Source organism: Echiichthys vipera, assembly GCF_963691815.1.
Source record: "Echiichthys vipera genome assembly, chromosome: 2".
In the NCBI taxonomy this organism is placed as follows: domain Eukaryota; kingdom Metazoa; phylum Chordata; class Actinopteri; order Perciformes; family Trachinidae; genus Echiichthys; species Echiichthys vipera.
In genome coordinates this window covers 14,922,567-14,942,369 of record NC_139827.1, presented here as the reverse complement: position 1 = coordinate 14,942,369, position 19,803 = coordinate 14,922,567, and the positions used below count along the sequence as shown (strand labels likewise).

The 19,803-nt window shown below is 39.7% G+C and overlaps 1 protein-coding gene across 1 annotated transcript in view; it reads left to right on the top strand.

The window, feature by feature from the left end:
- Positions 1-5,642: 5,642 nt before the first annotated feature.
- The window catches only part of LOC310961368 (alpha-1,6-mannosylglycoprotein 6-beta-N-acetylglucosaminyltransferase B-like), a gene marked incomplete at its 5' end in the record, with an annotated part of 110,638 nt that continues 96,477 nt past the window's right edge, over positions 5,643-19,803 (top strand). The window contains 2 exons of the mRNA XM_083933400.1: positions 5,643-5,713; positions 12,178-12,290. Of these exons, the coding sequence (XP_083789526.1) occupies positions 5,643-5,713; positions 12,178-12,290 (184 nt within the window). The remainder of the gene's footprint in view (positions 5,714-12,177; positions 12,291-19,803) is intronic.

The following is a 19,803-nucleotide window of genomic DNA, read 5'->3' as shown; positions in this document are numbered from 1 at the left end:
GCTGGCTTCAGAAGCAGAAAATCAATTTATGCTGCCGTCCCAATAAACTACTTCTCCATCGGCTCAGAAAACAGGATCATCGGCCTTATCCAGACACATAATGTCTGTTACAGCATCATTTCGGGAGCGCCAGTATTAAATAAAATATGCTTTTTAGAAACAAACTTAATAAGAGGGACCGTTTTGTTCACATTTGACTGAAATTAAAAATGTCCTGCAGTGCAATTTATCATCATATTGTACTATAGCAACCCTGTACTCTCAGTTCTCGTTCTCTGTTAGTTTACTATTATACAAATTCATTTCAAGCTGATGTTCAGAATATGAGTCAGATAATGACTTACCTTATTTTAAGTAGGAGCTCTGAAATATGAAAAAAATGTTCAGTTATTCCGCAAGAAAAACTTTGGATTTTGTCTATTTCTTTACAAACTAATCGGATAACTTGCAAAATGAGGCTTGTAGGATGATTGAGATTAATTGAGGGCAACTTTATCAAATATAAGTCTGTTAAACGTTGATTGGTTTTATAATTGCTCATTAAATTGTTATGATTTATTATTCTTTGCATGCAATGATCTGCCATTATCTCATTCTCAGATTTGTGTTGCTCCCTCTATCCAGATTGTCACTGAAAGAGACACATTATTAAGAGACAAAAAACCACAGAGACACAAAACCGCACAAAGAGGCATAAGGACTACAAAGAGGTGTAAAATGGTCAAAGAGAGACGTAAAACAACATAGAGATGTGTAACAATTAAAGAGAGACAAGACCACAACAAAAAAGGCAAAAGCTTCACACAGTCTGTGTCTTCCTCCTACGTAGAAAAGATGGTGAGCCCGTTTTGCATGTCTGTGCCCAGGGAGCCATTGTCCCAAAAATCCATCCACGCTGAAGCTGTAAGCCTTCAGTGTATGTGTATGTTAACAAACAAAAAAACAAACCACAAGGCATACATGGACAAAAATGGCTTTGTAACATCATGCTCAGCTCAATTAAACTGTGATAAGTGATAAAAGTATTAGTGATGCGCATATAGTCCATGTGTCATGAGTCTAATCCAATGTCCTTTCTTTCAGCCATAATCATGAATTCATGGGCTGCTCTGGTTTTTGTTTTTTTTTCAAATTTTTTTATTGATTTTTGCAGACCTTGACAGAGAAACAGGTAAAATACATGTACAGTACATCTGCTTTAGGGTGAAAAAAAAAAAAGAATACCACAGACAAAAACAGAAATACCCCAACATGAATTCCGCTATCCCTCCCAACAATCCACGTCAGACACGATCACAATAACAAAAAACAAGTAACAAGACTAGATAACGTAAGATTAAGTAAAAAAAAAATTAATAATAATACAAATAAAAAGGAAAAGAAAGAGAAAAACACACTAAAACTAAGAGCAAACACAATTAACGTAGTTCAAGAAAGAGAAAGACAACAAAAAATAATCAAATGGGGGGGGCTGGGGGTCTCTCCTTCCAGCACTAGGAAGTGTCCTCAGCATCGTCAGGAATAACAGTGATTCTATTACTAATAAAAGTCAGCAGTGGGTCCCAGGTTTGGCGGAGTGCCTCCAAAGATCCCCTCTGTGAAAACCTTAACCTCTCCAACCGGAGACACTGTAGAATTTCACGGATCCAACTATTATGAGTCGGTTGAGAAACATGTTTCCATTTAAGGAGAATGTTACGTCTGGCGAGCAGGGTGGTAAAGGCAACGACATGTTGTGTAGTAATGGGCAGATTTTTAGACGGTGGAAGCTCAAAAAGAGCAGTCAGGGGATGTGGTTCCAAATTTGTGTTAAGAGCCTGTTTGAGGGTTTGAAATATATCAGACCAAAATTCAGCAAGCTTCGGGCACGTCCAGAACAAGTGTGGGTGGTCGGCTGGGGACTGCTTAGAGCGGTTACAAGCATCACTGTGACTAGGGTATATTTTAGCCAATTAAGCGTTGGTGAAATGGGCTCTATTCAGCACCTTCCACTGTAATAGGCCGTGCCTGGCACAAATCGAGGATCAGTGGACCAGTTTCAGAATGTCCCTCCGCTGGTCATCAGTGATGTCTACCCCCAAATCCTTTCCCCATGCATTTTTAGGTGAGGCGCTGGAGACTCGGCTCAGAGGAGGAATCTTAGCTCTGGTTTTTTAAAGATTTAAATATTCATAAATAAAAGCAAAAAAAAACAAAACATTCTGTTTATCCAGTCTCACAAAAAAGATTTATTTTAAGTACAAATGAAATGTCTTTGTAATTGAATTACAGGCATTTCCATAGGACGTATAACTTTTCTGCCTACGAAGATGGATTTTGATGTTCTTTTCCTGTGCCTTTCTCGATTATAGCTTGCCTACACTGAACTGTACCCGATGATCACTAACTATGGTTTGCACTGTTATTTTCAAAGTCATTACTCCCCCTTGGTAAGAGAGTTTGTTGTGGCAGAAATCTGATAACAACTTTGTGGGCCAGATAAAAGGAGTTCTTGTGAAACAGTTGAAACAAATGTCCCTGTATGCTCATCACCCTTTGTACGTGTCTGCTGATTTATGGATCATTCTCAACTTCTAGTTTAGTCATCCATCCTCCAAGAAAATGTGTAAAGCGTACCATATGTAAGAAATGTTGTCTCTTGATCTTTAAATCACTTGCTCTATCTCTTTGTGAGTGTTTGTCTGTATGGTCTGGTGCAACATTTGCAATTTATGTTATATTTCCATCCTTATTCAATTAAATTCAAATTATATTTTTATTTTTGTTTATTTCTTAACTTACAAGCTAACTTACTACTAACTAGTGATATTGCAGTATTTCTTTCACTATGGGCATTATTAAATTTTAGTTGGAAAAACAAAGTCGCATGATATGATATCATTACGTTACATGACGTGACGTTTTATATATATATATATATATATATATATATGTATATATATATATATATATATATAAAAAATATATATATGATACATTTCACCTTGTGGTTATGCATTCATATGATTTGCTAAGGCCACTAATGAGTTAGGTGTAAAAGTCATACATAAAGATCAACAACAAAGTTCTACCAAAAGAAAACACAACAGTATAAAATGCCCAGCACAAAAGCTATGACAAACACAGTGAACATCAGATCTGCCTTTTGTTTTTGTTTTTTTATGACACATCGCCCACTTCCTCTGTGCCTGTGGTGTCTTTACAGATGCTGGTTAGCACAGCCTTGGGCTGGATGCTGTTTCAAGGTAGACAGCTAATTAAGAATAGTGAAGTGCTGCAGAGGGAACTAACCAACAGAACGTGGACCAGTAAAAGCTAAAAGCTGCATATTATAGCTGCCACAGGGCCTGCAACACTTTCTCCACTCTAGAATTGGACTTAATACCTCTTCGGATCTTACAATGAAATAATTCCTTAGACCTTGCCATTTTAAAAACAAAAGATGTAAAAATCCCATGTTTACCCAGAGGATTCCCACTGATAGAGCAGAACTAACTATTCCCACAACCTGCAGAGAGGGACAGCCTGCATGGGCGGTGGGCTGTCATTCAAACCCCCATGTACCAGGGTAAGGGATGCATGAAGGGAGTTTGAGATTTCACTGTCATCTTCAGTCTAGTCCCCTATAGATCTCCTCCTTCTGCCTCTATTTCTGCTCCAGTGCTCTGGTGGCCACAAAGACTGTATAATCTGCAACTGCAACTAAAACTGACCGTAAATCATTTAATGGAACAAATAAAAAGTGTTGAAGTTGTGGCTCAGGGCTCCCTTCAGCGCGCTTGAGCTAATTCTATGTAATGATAGAAGTTGTGCGTTGTGTAGGATAATTTTAAGTGGTCACTGAGAAAAGTTTTTAAAAAGTTCGAATTATTTGCAGTACTGCATCCTTGCCTATGACTGTAGTTTTCCGTTTCAAGTTTTACACTGCACAGAAACCTATTACTACTACTACTTCCACTACTGCTGCTGCTGTGACATTTGCTACAGTAACACCATCTGCCGCTGGGTGTCGCTGTTGCATCCTGATAACATTCGCTGTCCGTGGTGCTGTAACCGAATAGACCTACACATTTACCTACAGGTTCTAAAACAATCGACTCTGACTTGGCTACAGTTAAGAGCCGTATAAAGACATGGTGCTTTGTCAGACTGCATGCAGTTAACGCACTCGTACCAAGGCAGAAACATAGAAAGTTGACGTTTTGAATGCGACTTAAGTGCTTTTCAAGTCACAACATAAAAGCCGTAGGTGGCACCAAATAGAGGTGAATGCGGCTGCGGAGGTGTAGAGGTTTATCTGCCCATCACTGTGCCGCTGCTGGACCAACGTTAAGTCAGTTAGAGGAAGGAATGATACGGGAAGTGATGTGAATTTGCCTCCAAAATAAAACAACATACAAAATGTGGGTTTGCACAATTGATTACAGAACGTTTTTTTTAATCAATAATATTTAGACCTGCTGTAGGATAATGTGTTTGCGTTTTAGCACAATAATATCAAACATAACAATAAGACTGTAACCTCGACCAATATCCCACCACAGCATCACCAGGTTACACAGACAGAACATGTACACTCTTTTGTGGCTTTTTCTTTTTTTTTCAGTTTGGGTAGGTTATGTAAAACAAGAATATCTCTATCAGACTCAGAATCAACTTTAGTATGTAAACATATTACATACCAGGAATTTGACCTTTGCGATTTTGTGCTTAGCAGACGAAGAAAAAAATCTATAGATAAACACAGAAAACACAGACAGAATACGATAAATAAATAAAAAAATTACAGAGAGAATTTAGGAATTACAAAAGAAAAATGATCGAGGTTGCAAATTATCTCTAGGACGTTTTGTTCTATTAAAGATAGGCTACATTTCTCTTTCTTCCTTCCTTACTTTCCTTCCTTCTTTTTGTAGACACTGTAGGGTAGGATGATAGCATGTGAAACATATTATTTGTAAAATCCTCTGGGGCTGAAATTGTGATTTTGGGGGTTATATATATATATATATATATATATATATATATATATATATATATATATATAAATGACACGACTTGACATGATTGTTTATTTATTGCTAGGCTACTATGCCTCGTGTCACCATGACAAGGCTATTATTTTGAAAAGATAAACCGGAAATCATTGAGGACTAAAACTACGACTTGCCTCTTGAGCATACCCCTAAGAAGTGAACCAGGGTACGGGGCTGATTTGCCACAGTCGCGCAGGCTTCGCTGGGAAGTTAAAGCGTCCGTGGAGAAGAGGAACATAGATATCACACGACTCACACTTTTAACCACTTGTTTCACTATCTTGTTTGAATTCATATCGGATACTGACTCTAACGGTCGACACAACCTGGAGCGACTTCACCTGAGATTCACAGTGTTTACCAGACAACGGAAACAACGCTTTAAAGGAAATTTTCAAACACGGGAAAGGAGACTTGCTGAATGAAACTTTTCCACCGTTTCCCCCAGATAAAGAAGCACTTGTGTCCGTTGTGTTCGTCTGAAATAACCGAGTTGGCTGCCGCTGTGGACCGCTGGATGGGACGCAGATAAAAAAAAATGTTCGGTCACGTCAAGTTCCAGGTTGGGAGGTTAGCAACAATGTCAAGGCTCGCTCGTTTTGGGAAATGATTATTGGCAGCTGCACCGACGGTAAAATAATGGTCAGAAGATGTCTATTAACGTTCAAACCGTTCAGGTAAGAGACAAAGAGCCGACGACGTTATTCTGTACCCAGTTTCCTCTTTTGCCTCTATAGCATTGTGGTTGCTTAAAATGTGTTGTTGTTTTTTCACTGCACTAACTACCACCATGACATTGTATACATTATGTGGAACACGTGTGTCACCACTTACCTGAACACAGACATGCACCAGATGCTTTTTTCCCACTAAATAAATCAGATTAAGATACACATGGAGACAAGGACAACACGCAGCTATATACAGCATGAAAGAGCCATTGTAAATAAGCCCTTATACTACCAGTCAGGCGATATCTAACTTCATTTCTTACAGCATGGATACCTCCATTACCTGTGTGGATGGGTTTAAAGGGGAATCTGTTACACATGTTAACCACTTAAACAGTTGATACTATAAGATCCATTGAGAAATGCTGTGTCAACCTGCTTTTCTTTATTTGCCCTAGTATGTAGAGAATAATAGCCTTTTCATAAACTAATTCCTCTGTGTTTATTCATTCTGGGAGTCGGGTATTAAAAGAACCATTGGTGGTACAAAATTTAGAGAATCTCGTCCAGTGGATGCTACCATTCTCCGTTTACTCACTTTCCACCTACTAATACTGTTGGATTTAAAAAACAGAAAGCTATCTAGCGTGCTGGAGAGATGGTTCAACATTCATGCTGCACTGAATTACTTCACCTGCGGTCTCCTCAGTAGATCAAGCACTTATTCAAACACACTTAGCTTTTTGACAACGCTACCCTAGCCTTGACAACATCGACGACGAGAGTTAGTCACGGGGGATTTGAGCATGTATCATGTTCAAAATGAAATGCCAATTTCTAGGCCAGATGTTGACTTTCAGTCATTTTACTATGAATAGTAGGCTAGATTATTAGGTGATATTTTGCCTTTGATGGATCATTTCTTGCAAGAGAAACACTGCAGATATTGTGAATATGTATCTGGAGCACCAAAAAAGAGGGTTTTAGACAATAACGATGGGTACTATATCCTGAATTTTAAGTTAGGTGGATTTTACTTGACACATCTAATCTTGTTCTGACTTACTAGATCAGGTCCCAGGAAAAGTTTCTTGGAAAACAACTAATATCGACACAAGGCCTGGCAGAACTCCACTCGCATCCAAAATAATCTACATGTACCTAGAGGCAAAATCTGATAAGTCTATATGTGTGAGGAAGCCAATTAGCTGATAGCAGATCTCTCCTTCTGATCCAATTATAGGGAGCAGAGCTTTTACTTTAAGCCTGTTAATTAAAGACTCGTCAGGCAGGACTGGTGCCTAATCCTCTCATATCACCCACCTAACGCCACTTTGGAAAACGGCTAAATGATAAGAGAGGAAACGATCGCCCTAGGACGGCATCAAGCCAGCTTCTTCACACCCACATGAGCTGAATATTTTTCTCTCCTCCTTTCTCTTTCCATCAATCGCTGTGCATTGCCGCTTCTTCTCGCAGACATATAAATACAAGATTATTATTCCTTAGATCACAGAAATAATAGATAAATTGTCTTGGCAAACTTTATGGTAACCTTTGAAATCCACTTATTCTTCTTCATGTTCTCTGTGTGATCCCTTTATCTTTTCATTCGGCTTCTTCAGTTTTCCTGACTGTAATAAGGCAAGGCAATGTGGGTGAGAATGAAAAACAAAGGATAGGCTAGCTCAAATGTACATTTTAGTGTACTAAATCAGGTCAGTGATTCTAAATGTCAGCTTCCACCTACTTGGCTTGCTGACCATATAATAGTGTAGCAAGTGCATAATCCATGCAGGTAAAGTAGATCTGGATCACAGCTTGGTATTCATGACAAATAATCCCTTAATCATGAAGATTGTTTGGGATTAGATTCAAATCAGTTAATGTATTGCTGCTCTCTGGTCCTCTGAAAGTGATTGAGCTATTCTAATTCATTCTGCAATATGCTTTGAACAGACGGGAGTAATCTTTAATTATTTCATAATATTACAGCATCCTAGGAGAGACAGAGAGGTAAATTAGAAACCATAGTGAATGAGCATGTGCCAGGTGCTTATATGCAGGGACTTTTTGTGAATACAGTATGATTTTAATTTCCCCATCTTTTCAATTTAAATCAATAAAGAAATGTTACATGCAGGTTACCTTGCATGGCAGCTGAATTCTTGCAATATAGTGAAATCACACAAATCCATCTTGTAAGGCTCCAAGTAATGTGTTTGTGTTCCAAACAAAGGTGAAGATACTGGTAATTTGAGGGGCGAGGGGGGGAACGGAAGGTGATGACAATACAGAGAGGCAACTGTTTTTTTCAAATCAACAATGGCCGCTCTGAAAGAGGTTAGGATATGCTGCAATAGCACCAGTTATATCAGAACTGGAGAGTATTTCTTAAATGAAAGATGAGCAATGAAATAGCCTGGAAATCAGACAAATCTGTCAAACGTCTGGCTCCTTTTGACAGAATTCCAGTCCCGATGTCCTGGCCCTGGTAAGTGATGGGTTTAAGACGATGACTGACAGCGTCAATGTCCATTCTGCGGGTCCGTTCAGCTCAGTTTTTCAGGCTCATGAAACTCAGATCAAACTGTCTCACTAGGCAGCGCTGATCAAATGCGACTCATTATTCTGTTACAATGTTGCCTATTTCTTGCATAAAATGTGTTCATTGCTGTTATTGGTTGTAGATCTAGCCAGTTCTGTCCAGAAGCATTTTTCTCTGCACCGTTGATAACGCCCTTTGGAAATAAAAAATAAAATAACTGAGATGGCCCGGACTAATGAGCATTTGTGATTAGTCTGGTGATACGGGGCTAGCAAAGAACGGCACTGGGGGCTTTTCTCGATGTAAAATATGTTTTAACCCTTCTCCCGGCAGCCTGTGATAGACGGATCGTTCATCCAATCACCAGGTTCGTTTTGAAAGTGCCTGCCCTTTTCAAAACAGGTTCCAATGACCGCTTCTCTTTTGGTTCTGTGTAACACACTATCTGACAAGTCAGATTAACACGAAGCTCCGCTTTGAAGCTTGTTGCTTGCAGCTAGTCTATTCTGACTCACGTGTATGTAGACTGTTGGGATAAAGCATGCCATTTACCTGCTAATTCAGCTAGCACCTTTGGTTCCGCTATCCACTGCAAGGGCATCATCACAGCATCCAGGGCTTACCGGCACCCAAAACAATTGTGATTAGTTTAAAGAAATAAAAACAAGAAGGTTTTTTTCCTCCAATCCAAGAATGTTCTCTCGTGCAGTTAGACCTTTCTCCATTGACACAGCGCTGTGGAGATACGTCTGGCAATGCAAGTTATGTCTAATAATCAGTTTCCACCAGCAGCAAATTAAGTTGATAATCAGAATAGGTTGTATAATTTCAACATGAAACAAGACAAACTGTAATTTGTGTATGAATACAAGTGTAATCAGTGCTGTGATTCATTAGATCCAACTCAAAATGTAATCTGATCACTTTACTTCCAAATGTTTGGAAAACAAAGATAAATGACCACATTAGTGTGCTTGATGCAACCCAATAAATAAGAGCCTTGATGATGATTATTGTTTACTGTCAATAATATGTATCTTGTGTTGTACAAGAGTCTCCTCTCAAAGAGCCACATCGTATCGTCTGTCCTTGAAGCTGCTGTACTGCGACTCACATTGACACAAGACACATTGGCTCTGTCTTGGAATATAAAGTCACCCGGGGAGCTTGCCAAACCACCAGGCTCTGTACTTAACAGATTATTCGACATCATCTTGATCCCTTTGGGTCAATCGGATCACTCCAGCAAATGTCCTTTTAAGTGGCCATTCTTTCTTGCTGTTGATAGGAACTCATTTCTTACAGCCTCATCAATATTAAGATGGTTTGTTCAGAACTTTGCGTGACTGGAGCTACTTACCATTCCAGAAAGTGCTGTCAGATTTCACACTGGGCCATGCATTCATGCAAACAGCTCTTGCCTGGCTTTGAACAGAAAGCAATCGTTATGAATCATTAATTCATCTGTTGTGTTAACATTAAACTTTCGAACCTCTGGTACAGAAGTTACAAGTTCAAAGGTTAGGTAAGGTTTAGGATTGTCCTCATATGCCTGGTATGCTTTGTAACTGCTTGTTTGTTATTGGAGCTATATATTTACATTTTATTTTGCATTTACACAAACAAATGTACACGACAAGGGTATTTGGGGAAATGGCCTCAGCTGCTAAATTATGTAGTATTCTCCTAGGTACTGGAGTGTTAGCCATTCTTTGTCACATAAATCTGCCTTTGTCCTGCACTACTTCAACAAAATCTTCCAAGAATTTTCTCTTGTGAGGGCTAGAGCAGCAAATATTTTTAAGTTGGACTTGTTATTCATGGACGCTGACTGGAATTTTGTCCAGCGGATAAGATTTACAGACAGCTTTGCCTCTCTGGTTCCCCAAAGAGTCTTGGCATCATAAGATAACCTTTGATCCATATACAGTGAAGTGAGTAGCTTAACTACAGGCAGGATTTACACAGATATAATAGATCTCATGTTCAACTCCTTTAAGTGAAATATTTGATTCTCTCATGGCTTACTAACAAGGGGGAACCTGAAGGGAGTCTAACTTTATTTCCTTTCACGGTAGCATTCAAATATTAGATCTGTGCCACAGAGTGGGGTAAAGAAGAAGTTTATGTTTCAAAGCAAGATCTGCACTACAGTCCACACCCGGATGGATTTTAACATGATTACCTAGGGCAGGGGTCTGCAACCCGCGGCTCTTCTGCCGCATTCGGCTCTTCCGCCCCCTCTCAGTGGCTCCCTGTAGCTTTGCCAAAAACTAAAATGGAAATAAATAACATGTTTGGGTTTTTTTGCACAGTAGACAATCTTTCAAAGGAAGCACCTGTTATCTTGGAGTTCAAGGTGATTTAAAAAAAATATCTAGTGAAACTAAAATATGCTTCACATCCTACCTCTATGGCTCAGCGCCTTTCACTGCAGGTGGCTAATCTTGATTTTTTTTGACCCGCGCTGTCCGTACGCTAACCATGGATACAGTAAATACCCCCAAAAAAATAATCAGAGGAAAATAGTGTCGGTGGACTTTAATTTGCTTTGACATGATGATGTCTTACCGTTATGCTTGATACGTGGTGAAAAATTCTACATTCTATAATTTCATATATAACATAGAACTATATGTAAACCTTATTAAGCTATGACATCAAATATGTTTTTTTGGCCCCAGACAAATTTTATTTGGTGGAAGAGGGGGCAAAATGGCTCTTTTGATAGTAAAGGTTGCAGACCCCTGACCTAGGGCTAGGCAATGATTCAGTATGAGAATTTATCATCGTTCAAAGGAATCGTATTGCTATGAAATCATATATCGAGATATTGTGATATACAATTACGTCATGTAGATTGAATCAAGTTTCTCAGAAAATCTGATGTGAAATATTTTGAGGTAACGTCATCTGAAGATTGCAGTTTTGTTTTATCACTAATATCAGACTATTTGTGTGCATGCATGTAAACATAGTTACTGTATAGCTGGAATTTCACTTGAAACTGTTAATTTTGCACTTAGGTTCTTAATAAAATTAGAAAACACTCAGTACTTTTCATTTATCAAGTAAGCAAGCCCACATGTACTCTAGTTTTTGGTGGCTGAAATCATTCCTGCTGTCCATACTGGCCATGAGGAGAGCAACTTGATTTAGCTAACTGCTGCAGCCTCATATAAGCTTCATTGAGGCAGACTGTATTAATAATGCATCTCCTTGGGGTCTCTATGGGCAGAAGAAATCATGGCATCAACCGATCCCTCTGCACTGTACAGATTGTATGAGTATTTACCTGAAAAATGCAAACCTATCCTTTAACACTTTGTCACTTATAAGGACATTTTACTTTCAACAAAGCATTGTCAGAGAACTGGTCTTTGAATGTAAATGTCTAATATAACATAAACAACCACATCCATTTCGCCTGCACTTGGAGAAAAAACTGCTCACCCTTACTGGCAGTTGTCCTAGATGTACGCCTACCGATAACATCAAAACACAAAAATATTTCAAGTGGCCTTTGGCTTTAAGTTTCTACTTTGCCTTCTGGAACTCCTATCTGCTGATTCTTGCCTGTCTTCATCTTCTCCCCTCACCTCCCCGTCTTTGCATCTCTATTTTCCCTCCTTCTATTTTCTCTCTCTGCCAATCATTCCTTCCAGCAAACCTGCCTTCAATAATTGTTGGCTTGTTCATCTGCCTACATTTCTCATTTTCTTTTCTTCCTGTTTTTCAGGCCTCTCCCTCTGTATCCACTCCCTTTTCCACCTCCAAATATCTATCCACCCCTCTCTCTCCTCATCTTCACTTTTCCAAACTACTCATCCAAAACATCTATTTATCTGCCCTTCCCTATAAATATGTCTATCTATCTTAACTCCCTTTTCATCTATTTCCCCTCTCCTCCCTTGTGTTACAGGATATTCGTGGTGGGAATAGGCTTCTTCAGCCTGTGCTTTCTAATGACCTCTCTGGGGGGGCAGTTCTCAGCCAAGAGACTGGGGGACTCCCCCTTCACCATCCGCACAGAAGGTACTGACATGTGCTGTGTGTGTGAGAGAGAGCACATATGTATGTGTTTGTGGGTAGACAGTTCCTTCACAGAGTTAAAATACTGTAATGTCACTGCATATTGCTGTGCTATTAATCACCATGGTCTTGCTGGCACTTCACTGCCATGTGCCCCTTTGTCAAAGCTGCACCACCTGTCACTAGAAGCCTAAAATGGCCTGGAATAAAAGGATAAGGTAAAGAAACTATGAAGTACAAGTAAATTACATTGCAAAACCAGTATGACCAGTGCATTTCATTCATATTACTTTCAGCAGAAAATCTGCTTTTTCTATAGTTGTACTCAAGTGGTGAGAGATAAATCAACATGCTTGTAAAAAAAGATTGATACGGTAGATGGGATAAGAGGTAGAGACGCCAGCCTGTAGCTTGGAAGTTATTGGTCTGATCCCCAGCAGTGACAGCAGAGTGGGTGGCTAATAAATACACTCACTACTTTCAGGGGTACTGCACTGATGGCACCAACAGTGTACGCTGGGGTTGTGTATCTGAGACATATGAAAATACATGTGAATATATATGTTTGGTGAAATGCTGTTTGCTCAACTGAGAGTACTTTACAGCAAGACAAAACAAAACTGCATCACATACGATATAATTAATCCACTTAGTAGTGAAAGACTGACAGCAATTCACTCAGCCTTTTTCTTGCACTATCTTTGATGACTTTCAAGGAACAATAAGCAACCCAGCGTAAAATGCATTTTACAGCTCCCCTGAACCCTCTCATGATTCTCTGTAAGACTCTCTATCATATGGAAGTCCATTAAAGCAAGCCTATTTAACTTTTGATGCAACCACAAGTGGAAATTATGGTTTGATGACGTATTGAATTTCCCAAGACTTCCTGAGATTGTGTTGAGTCCGAAGTTGAGTTGAGTACTGGCAGGCACAACACAAACGTTCACTAAAAACAACTAGATGGGTTGAATGGAGGGATGAAAGGAGGTTGAGGAGAGGGGGTAAATGGAGGAGAGAGACTCAGGGTGGGGGCACAGCTTGCTGAGCTCCTGCTTCACCATCCCCCCAGGGTGCCTGTATTGAGAGAGGAGGATGAACAGGATGTGGGTGTGAGGGTTGTGGGAACTGAGACAAACAGGAGAGAAAGGGGTTAGATATCCCTATATTGACAGGTGCAGGACATTGAATTAAAGCGTGGCATGGTATGGTCTTGCTCTTGAACTGAAGTTAATAATAACTTAATTTAGTGCTGCATATTAAGATATGAGAGAGTGCTGATTTACAAGAGCAGAGCCAACAACAAAAAAACGTTAGAATTACCTAGAGGTAGCATCATACCTTTACATAGATACATATCAGAACGTTCATTTGTCCACATACATAACTGTGAAACACTGTTAAACTGTTACAACTATGAATTTCCACAATACTGCACAATAGTTGCTGTACCTGTGTTTCATGGACACTGCAACCTGCGTATGGCAAAACCATATCTCAACAGAGAAATGTCATTAACACATTGTCCGGCAGGCAATATCACATGACCAAGTGTGAAGGCTGATTGCCAGTAGCAATGCAAAAAAAAAGAAGTGTGCTGTAATCTCCTGCTGTACAAGGTGCAAAGATTGAAAGGCAGAGGTCATTTTGTGAAGGCCAGCCACTTCTCACTACTGCTGCAGTTAGAATAAGAAATCACACATTCTGAGGGAGCTTCCACATGTGTGTAGCGTCATTGTTGGAATGCACATCAGTAGCTGAAGTTGCCATGTGTCAATATGCGTGGGTGTGAGAGCAAGTGAAAGATGGTGCAACTGCTACTATTAGTGTGAATCAGTCAGGTATTGGTGAGTGTGAGTACATGCTGTAAGCTGTCAGAGAGAAAGATGAACCAGTGGAAATGAGAGAGAGAGAGAGAGAGAGAGATAATGGGGGTCGTGGGGTCATGTGGGATTACTGTTTTTGTGATAAATTGAGGTTACTTTGTTTGTGTGATAAATTGGGATTAATGTGCCAGTGTTTCTTAGTAAAATGTACTTAATCAACTAGTCATGCATGGCAGCCTGGGAAGACATCTGGTGCAAGCTCATTAAAAACGGTATAGTGTCCACCCATGCTTCCCCATAGGAGTTTACTTTGTGTGTGGCTACATGCATAGGTGCATATCCCTTTATGCACTTGAACAGTTTTGTGCTTGTCTATGCACAAAAGATGCCGTGTATCTACCATCTACAGTGTGCCTGGGTACATTTGTTTATTTATGCCCCACTGTTTCACCCTCTTTTCTCCCTTTATGCTCATCTCTGTGGTCTTCTACCTCACACTGTTTTTGCTGCTTTCTCCCTTTGTGTGTGCGTATATGTGTTTGTGATGAGCTGCCAGGAAATTGGCTGTTAAATGGGGCGACAGCAGCAATGTGGGACAAGATTGAGACCAGAGAGACCGAGAGACCGATCCATCTGCTCTCTGCAAATCAGCCAGCAAAACAACTGGCCCTTTCATTAAGCCTCTAGTCACCACCTGCAGAGCAGCTACACACACGCACACGCACACGCACACACACACACAGTTCTGGTCGCGTGTTTCATTAAATACATGTCAAGCCTGGCAGACCTTCCATGTGAAAATGCACCATTGCCAAATTAGAGTTTTTTGGGTTGTGTTCATTTTACACAGACCAGCAGAGCTACTGTTTTTCTTTATTCTTTGTTGTCTTTAGCTCTAGTCATTTTTATTTGCCTTGAAGACATTTCACTTAGGTAGGTTCTTGAAAATATTTCCACAGGCAGGATAGGCTTTATCATCACCATGTTTCTGACCATTTGACAGCTGCCAAGACATTTCAGATTTATGATTGGAGCAGCTGAATGATTCATTCTTTCTTTTTATATGATATTATATTATCATATAAATATTATTAATAATTACAAAAATAGTATTATCATATTTGGAAAAATAACTAGTTTTTAAATCACAACACCCACAATTTTAAGTACAATTTTGTGTCTTTGTGTTTCTGTGAAAATGAATGTTAGTTCTGTGAGTTGGCTGCTAATTCTCTCTCTCTCTCTCTCTCTCTCTCTCTCTCTCTCTCTCTCTCTCTCTCTCTCTCTCTCTCTCTCTCTCTCTCTCTCTCTCTCTCTCTCTCTCTCTCTCTCTCTCTCTCTCTCTCTCTCTCTCTCTCTCTCTCTCTCTCTCTCTCTCTCTCTCTCTCTCTCTCTCTCTCTCTCTCTGCATTTCTGTGTCAGTACAATTAACACTTGGCCAAATACAGTTTTGTGCCAGCAGAAACACTGCTCTGTATCATTTTTTGGTAGGCTATGTCCTTAGCTGTTCATGAGATACAAACTGTGGCAGGTTTTTGGCAACTGTCCTCCGATCTGTGAAGCTACCGTTATAATAAGTGTATTAGGAGTAGAGTTTTCTTAACTTGACATGGTGTTCTTGTTGAGTACTATGTTAGCAACAAATACCGCCCTCTAATTCCAAGCCTAAAACTGTTCATCCCCAGGAGCAGTTCTGATATCTTAGCGTTCGTCTAAAATGTTACATTTACATTTACATACAGCTCATGCAGCATACAGTACACTAGGTTTCTGTAAAATCCTCATTTCCAAGTTAAAGCAGAGCCTTTTTACAAAGAAGTGACTTCTTACACATCCAACTGTTTTTTTCATTGCCTCCATCTCGCTCTCAAACATGACCTCTAAATGGAAATGCTTCATCACAATAATGGGATAGGTGCTTTAAAGATTCAGATCAACTTCATTATCTAACACAGGGAAATTGGTTTGATCCAGTGTCCTGATACCAATGCACAGTAAAAACAAACAGAAAAAATACGTAATAATCATAATAAAACACATCTTATTACATTGAGACATAAAATGCAATAAAGGCAATAAAACAGTCAACTGTAAAACAGGAAAATTTGAACAGAATAAAAGTGCAGAAGTGCAAGTGGCCAGCTAAAAAAAAAATGTGTATTAAGCTGCATGTTATAAAGGCTGATGGCATGGGGAAATGTGGGTTCCAAAAGAAGCGTTTACTTAATAATGATAAGTGAATTCAAGGATTTTAATTCTTTCATACAGAACTAACACTGCTTTTTTAAACCATTGCTGACAACATATGCATAACAGTTTTGTCCCTCACAGACCACAGCAACCCTATTGCCTTAAAAGAGTTAAATGTCATTATATAACAGGGCTTTCTCTGTCCTGAGTTGAGGATGTCTGTTGATGTCTGCAGCTGTCATCTAAGGCTTATGTGTTATGTGTTGCAAACAAGGAACACAAGTGGCTTTTTTTTATATCGCATCCTGCCATAGGCATTTTTACATAGATATTAACCTTCTGTTTGCACACAATACCAGACAAATTTGTGTAGGGCTTTGTCACCTTAGTGGGCGATGCACTGATACCAATTGTTTGGGTATTAACTGAATTTCGTTGTCGCCTATCGCTTCCATGGATTAGCAGCTTCCACTGGAGGTTCAGAGTGCTGGGTTGTCGCTCAAATCCCCGTCTCACCTCAGTGACTCACAAACTCATCAAGAACTGTGAGCCAGAGATGGAGAGGTAGGGGCTCGATAGTGAAAATGAGTAAGTGGGGGACGAAGACGGAGTTGGAAGTACAATGGAGATTGTATGTGTTTGTGCCTGCATTTGTGATTAAGCAAGGGAATTCGATTTTTTAGAGGTTGCGTTGCTCACAAAAAAGAAACATAAAAAGATACATAACCAGATTGTTTTTCTCTATATTTAAATACATCAGAAATAAGGGAGATGTTAGCTTGATCAAAGGCCCTCCCTATGGAGCTTGTTTATAGCAGTTTATTACATTAACAAGGATCCATGACAGTCCCTTCGCCCTAAGCATGTTTCTCACTAGTGTTTGTTCTAGCTGAAAGACTATGGGCTTTCTCACTGCCTAGGTGGGTCTCTGCTGGGAGAGAGAATAGGATTTTGAGATTTTAAAATGTTTGCAGTTCTCTCATCTCTGTAGGTCTAATGGCTAACAGCTTGAGAATACTGCCAATCAAAGATGGATTTATAAAATGGAAGACTTCTAATCGCAACGAGGAGAGAGCACTCTGTTTGGAAATGCTGCTGTGCTAAGATCCAAGCAGGGGCCGAGACTAATGGTTGTTTGACTCGCATTAAACTTAGCTCTGTGATGTTCGTCTGAAAGTTTCCACACCATCAGTCACAAAAAGACACGAATGTGTCACATTCCCAAAAGACATTTCTACTTGTGTCCTAAGAGGACCTCGACTGAGAGAAACACTAACAAACAGGTAATCTACAGCAGCTTACATGCATATGCATTTATTATTATTATAAAGTGCTTGTACTGTATATTTCAGTACATCAGTATGCAGGAGCTGGTACCGGTTGAGCACCCCAGATACCCCCGCTCTGTGGTCCCTTTTCATGTTTTTTTCACACTGGATGCTCATCTCTTTCACACATTCCCTGCAGTTATGTTTCCTTCCCATAGCTTCATGTAAAACAAATCTGGCATGACAATCTTCTGCATGTAGTTGGTGCTAGGTGCAGCAAGGGAGTCAGTCGGGGAGTACACTTTATCAGTGCACTCTTAGCCTGGGGGGTTTGAATGGGGGGGTATATGGGTTTGGGATTCTCTCTGGATAACACTATCAACTAAGTGCCAAAAATATGAAATGGTTTGGATGGTCTGAGTGTATTTGTGTCTGTCTGTTTGAGTAAGTGTATTTGTGTGTTCCTGACAGGCGGAAACCTTCAGGCAAAAACTGCAGTTCATCGAATGACCTCTCGAGGCTGGCTCCAAAAGCGGGTCAATCCCCATAGACCCCAATGTTAAAATGCTTTACTGCAGAAATAAACATGTTTACAGCCTGCTACAAAAACAGTTGAGGTCTCCACTTCCCCATTTATGACAAATGTATGGGCAGTACATTTTAATATATCTCACCTGTTTAAATTATATTAAGGTTTAAAGTTGCATAATTAAGGGTGTGGCCACTAGCTCAGCATTCAGGCTTCATCCGGCCCATCCCAGCCCCTTCCACTCTCAACGTGTTTGCCAATTTTTGGATTAGCTGGGAAGCAGGCGGAGTCAGGCACTGCCAAGATGGCAATGGGTGGACCCACTCACAATAAGCTTCACAGTGTTTCTTCCGAAACCTATGGGTGACGTTCGAGAGCTTACGTCCATGTTTTATACAGTATATGGTTCCTTAACAAGTGTCGTCACATATATTGAAATATAGAATATAAGAAAAATCCAAATTCTGTATCAAGTCAATTTAGAAAATTTTCACTTTACCGGAGTGTTATTTACGAGGTGCTTTAACATTCCAGTTTACCTGATTTGGTCACCTTGCACAGATAAAAGATTAGATATAATTTAGAACAAAGCGTTGGTATAGTGTGTGTATGGTATGCATGACAGATTGATTGTATGTAATACTTAATGTCGCTCTTAGCTCAGCTTGGTTTATTTTTAAATGTTTATTTTTTAAAAAGATTTATATAACCTAGTTGCATTCAATTGAGTGACAAATGCTTGTTGATCCTTGATTTAACTCGGAGACATAAAAAAGTTTGGTAAGTATGTAATGGTAGGTGCAGTGATTTAGTGTCAGGGATGAAGGGATTAATGTGGTTAAGGGAAGCTTAATCATGGTTGACTGTATTTACAAGTCATTAGAAAGTCATGGAAATCATTCAGGCTTCATAGAATTACATACACATTGCACAGTTTAGGTGGGCCAGTACCATAGAACATTATGATAATCTTTGTCTGCAAGGTTCTGAACACAGTTCTCCAGTGGGGAAGTTCTGATACTGATTCTTTATGTATCAATCCCCTGAATAGTAAACAAACTAGGGCTGCCCCCAAATAGTCGACCAAAAAATAATTAGCAGGGGATTAGTCGACCAAAAAAAAATTTGCGTGGGATTAGTCGACTAATTGCTCTAAAAGACGACCACTAGTCAACCAAGAAAATCCTTGCTCCGGGGCAGCCCTAAAACAAACTGGAGACTGAACATTTACTTATGTTTACCAATGTGTCTTAAAAAGGCACACAACCCCCAACTGTTGTAATATTGCTGCACAGCAGGGGTAAATAGATTGTGTTTTGTACTTAACAGCATTGAGGTTTGGATTAAAAAAAACTCTTTACTTGCGGAAAAGTGGGCAATACACCATGGCTATAAGTTTATTTAAAAATGAGAGGATCCGTTAAAAAAAAAAAAGACATTTATATAGTGCTTTTATCCAAAACACTTTTTAGCCTCACACAACGACGGCGGCAAGCTACCATGCAAGGTGCTGACCAACCATCGTGAGCAGTTTCATTTCGGGATTCAGCATCTTGCCCAAGGACACTTCGGCATGTGGACAGGGGGAGCTGATGATTGAACCGCCGACCCTGCAATCAGTGGACAAGCTGCTCTAGCTGCCCGCTTTTATTGACTATTTATTGACCATTGCAGTTTCAGTGCTGTGTAGATGCACAAAGGTG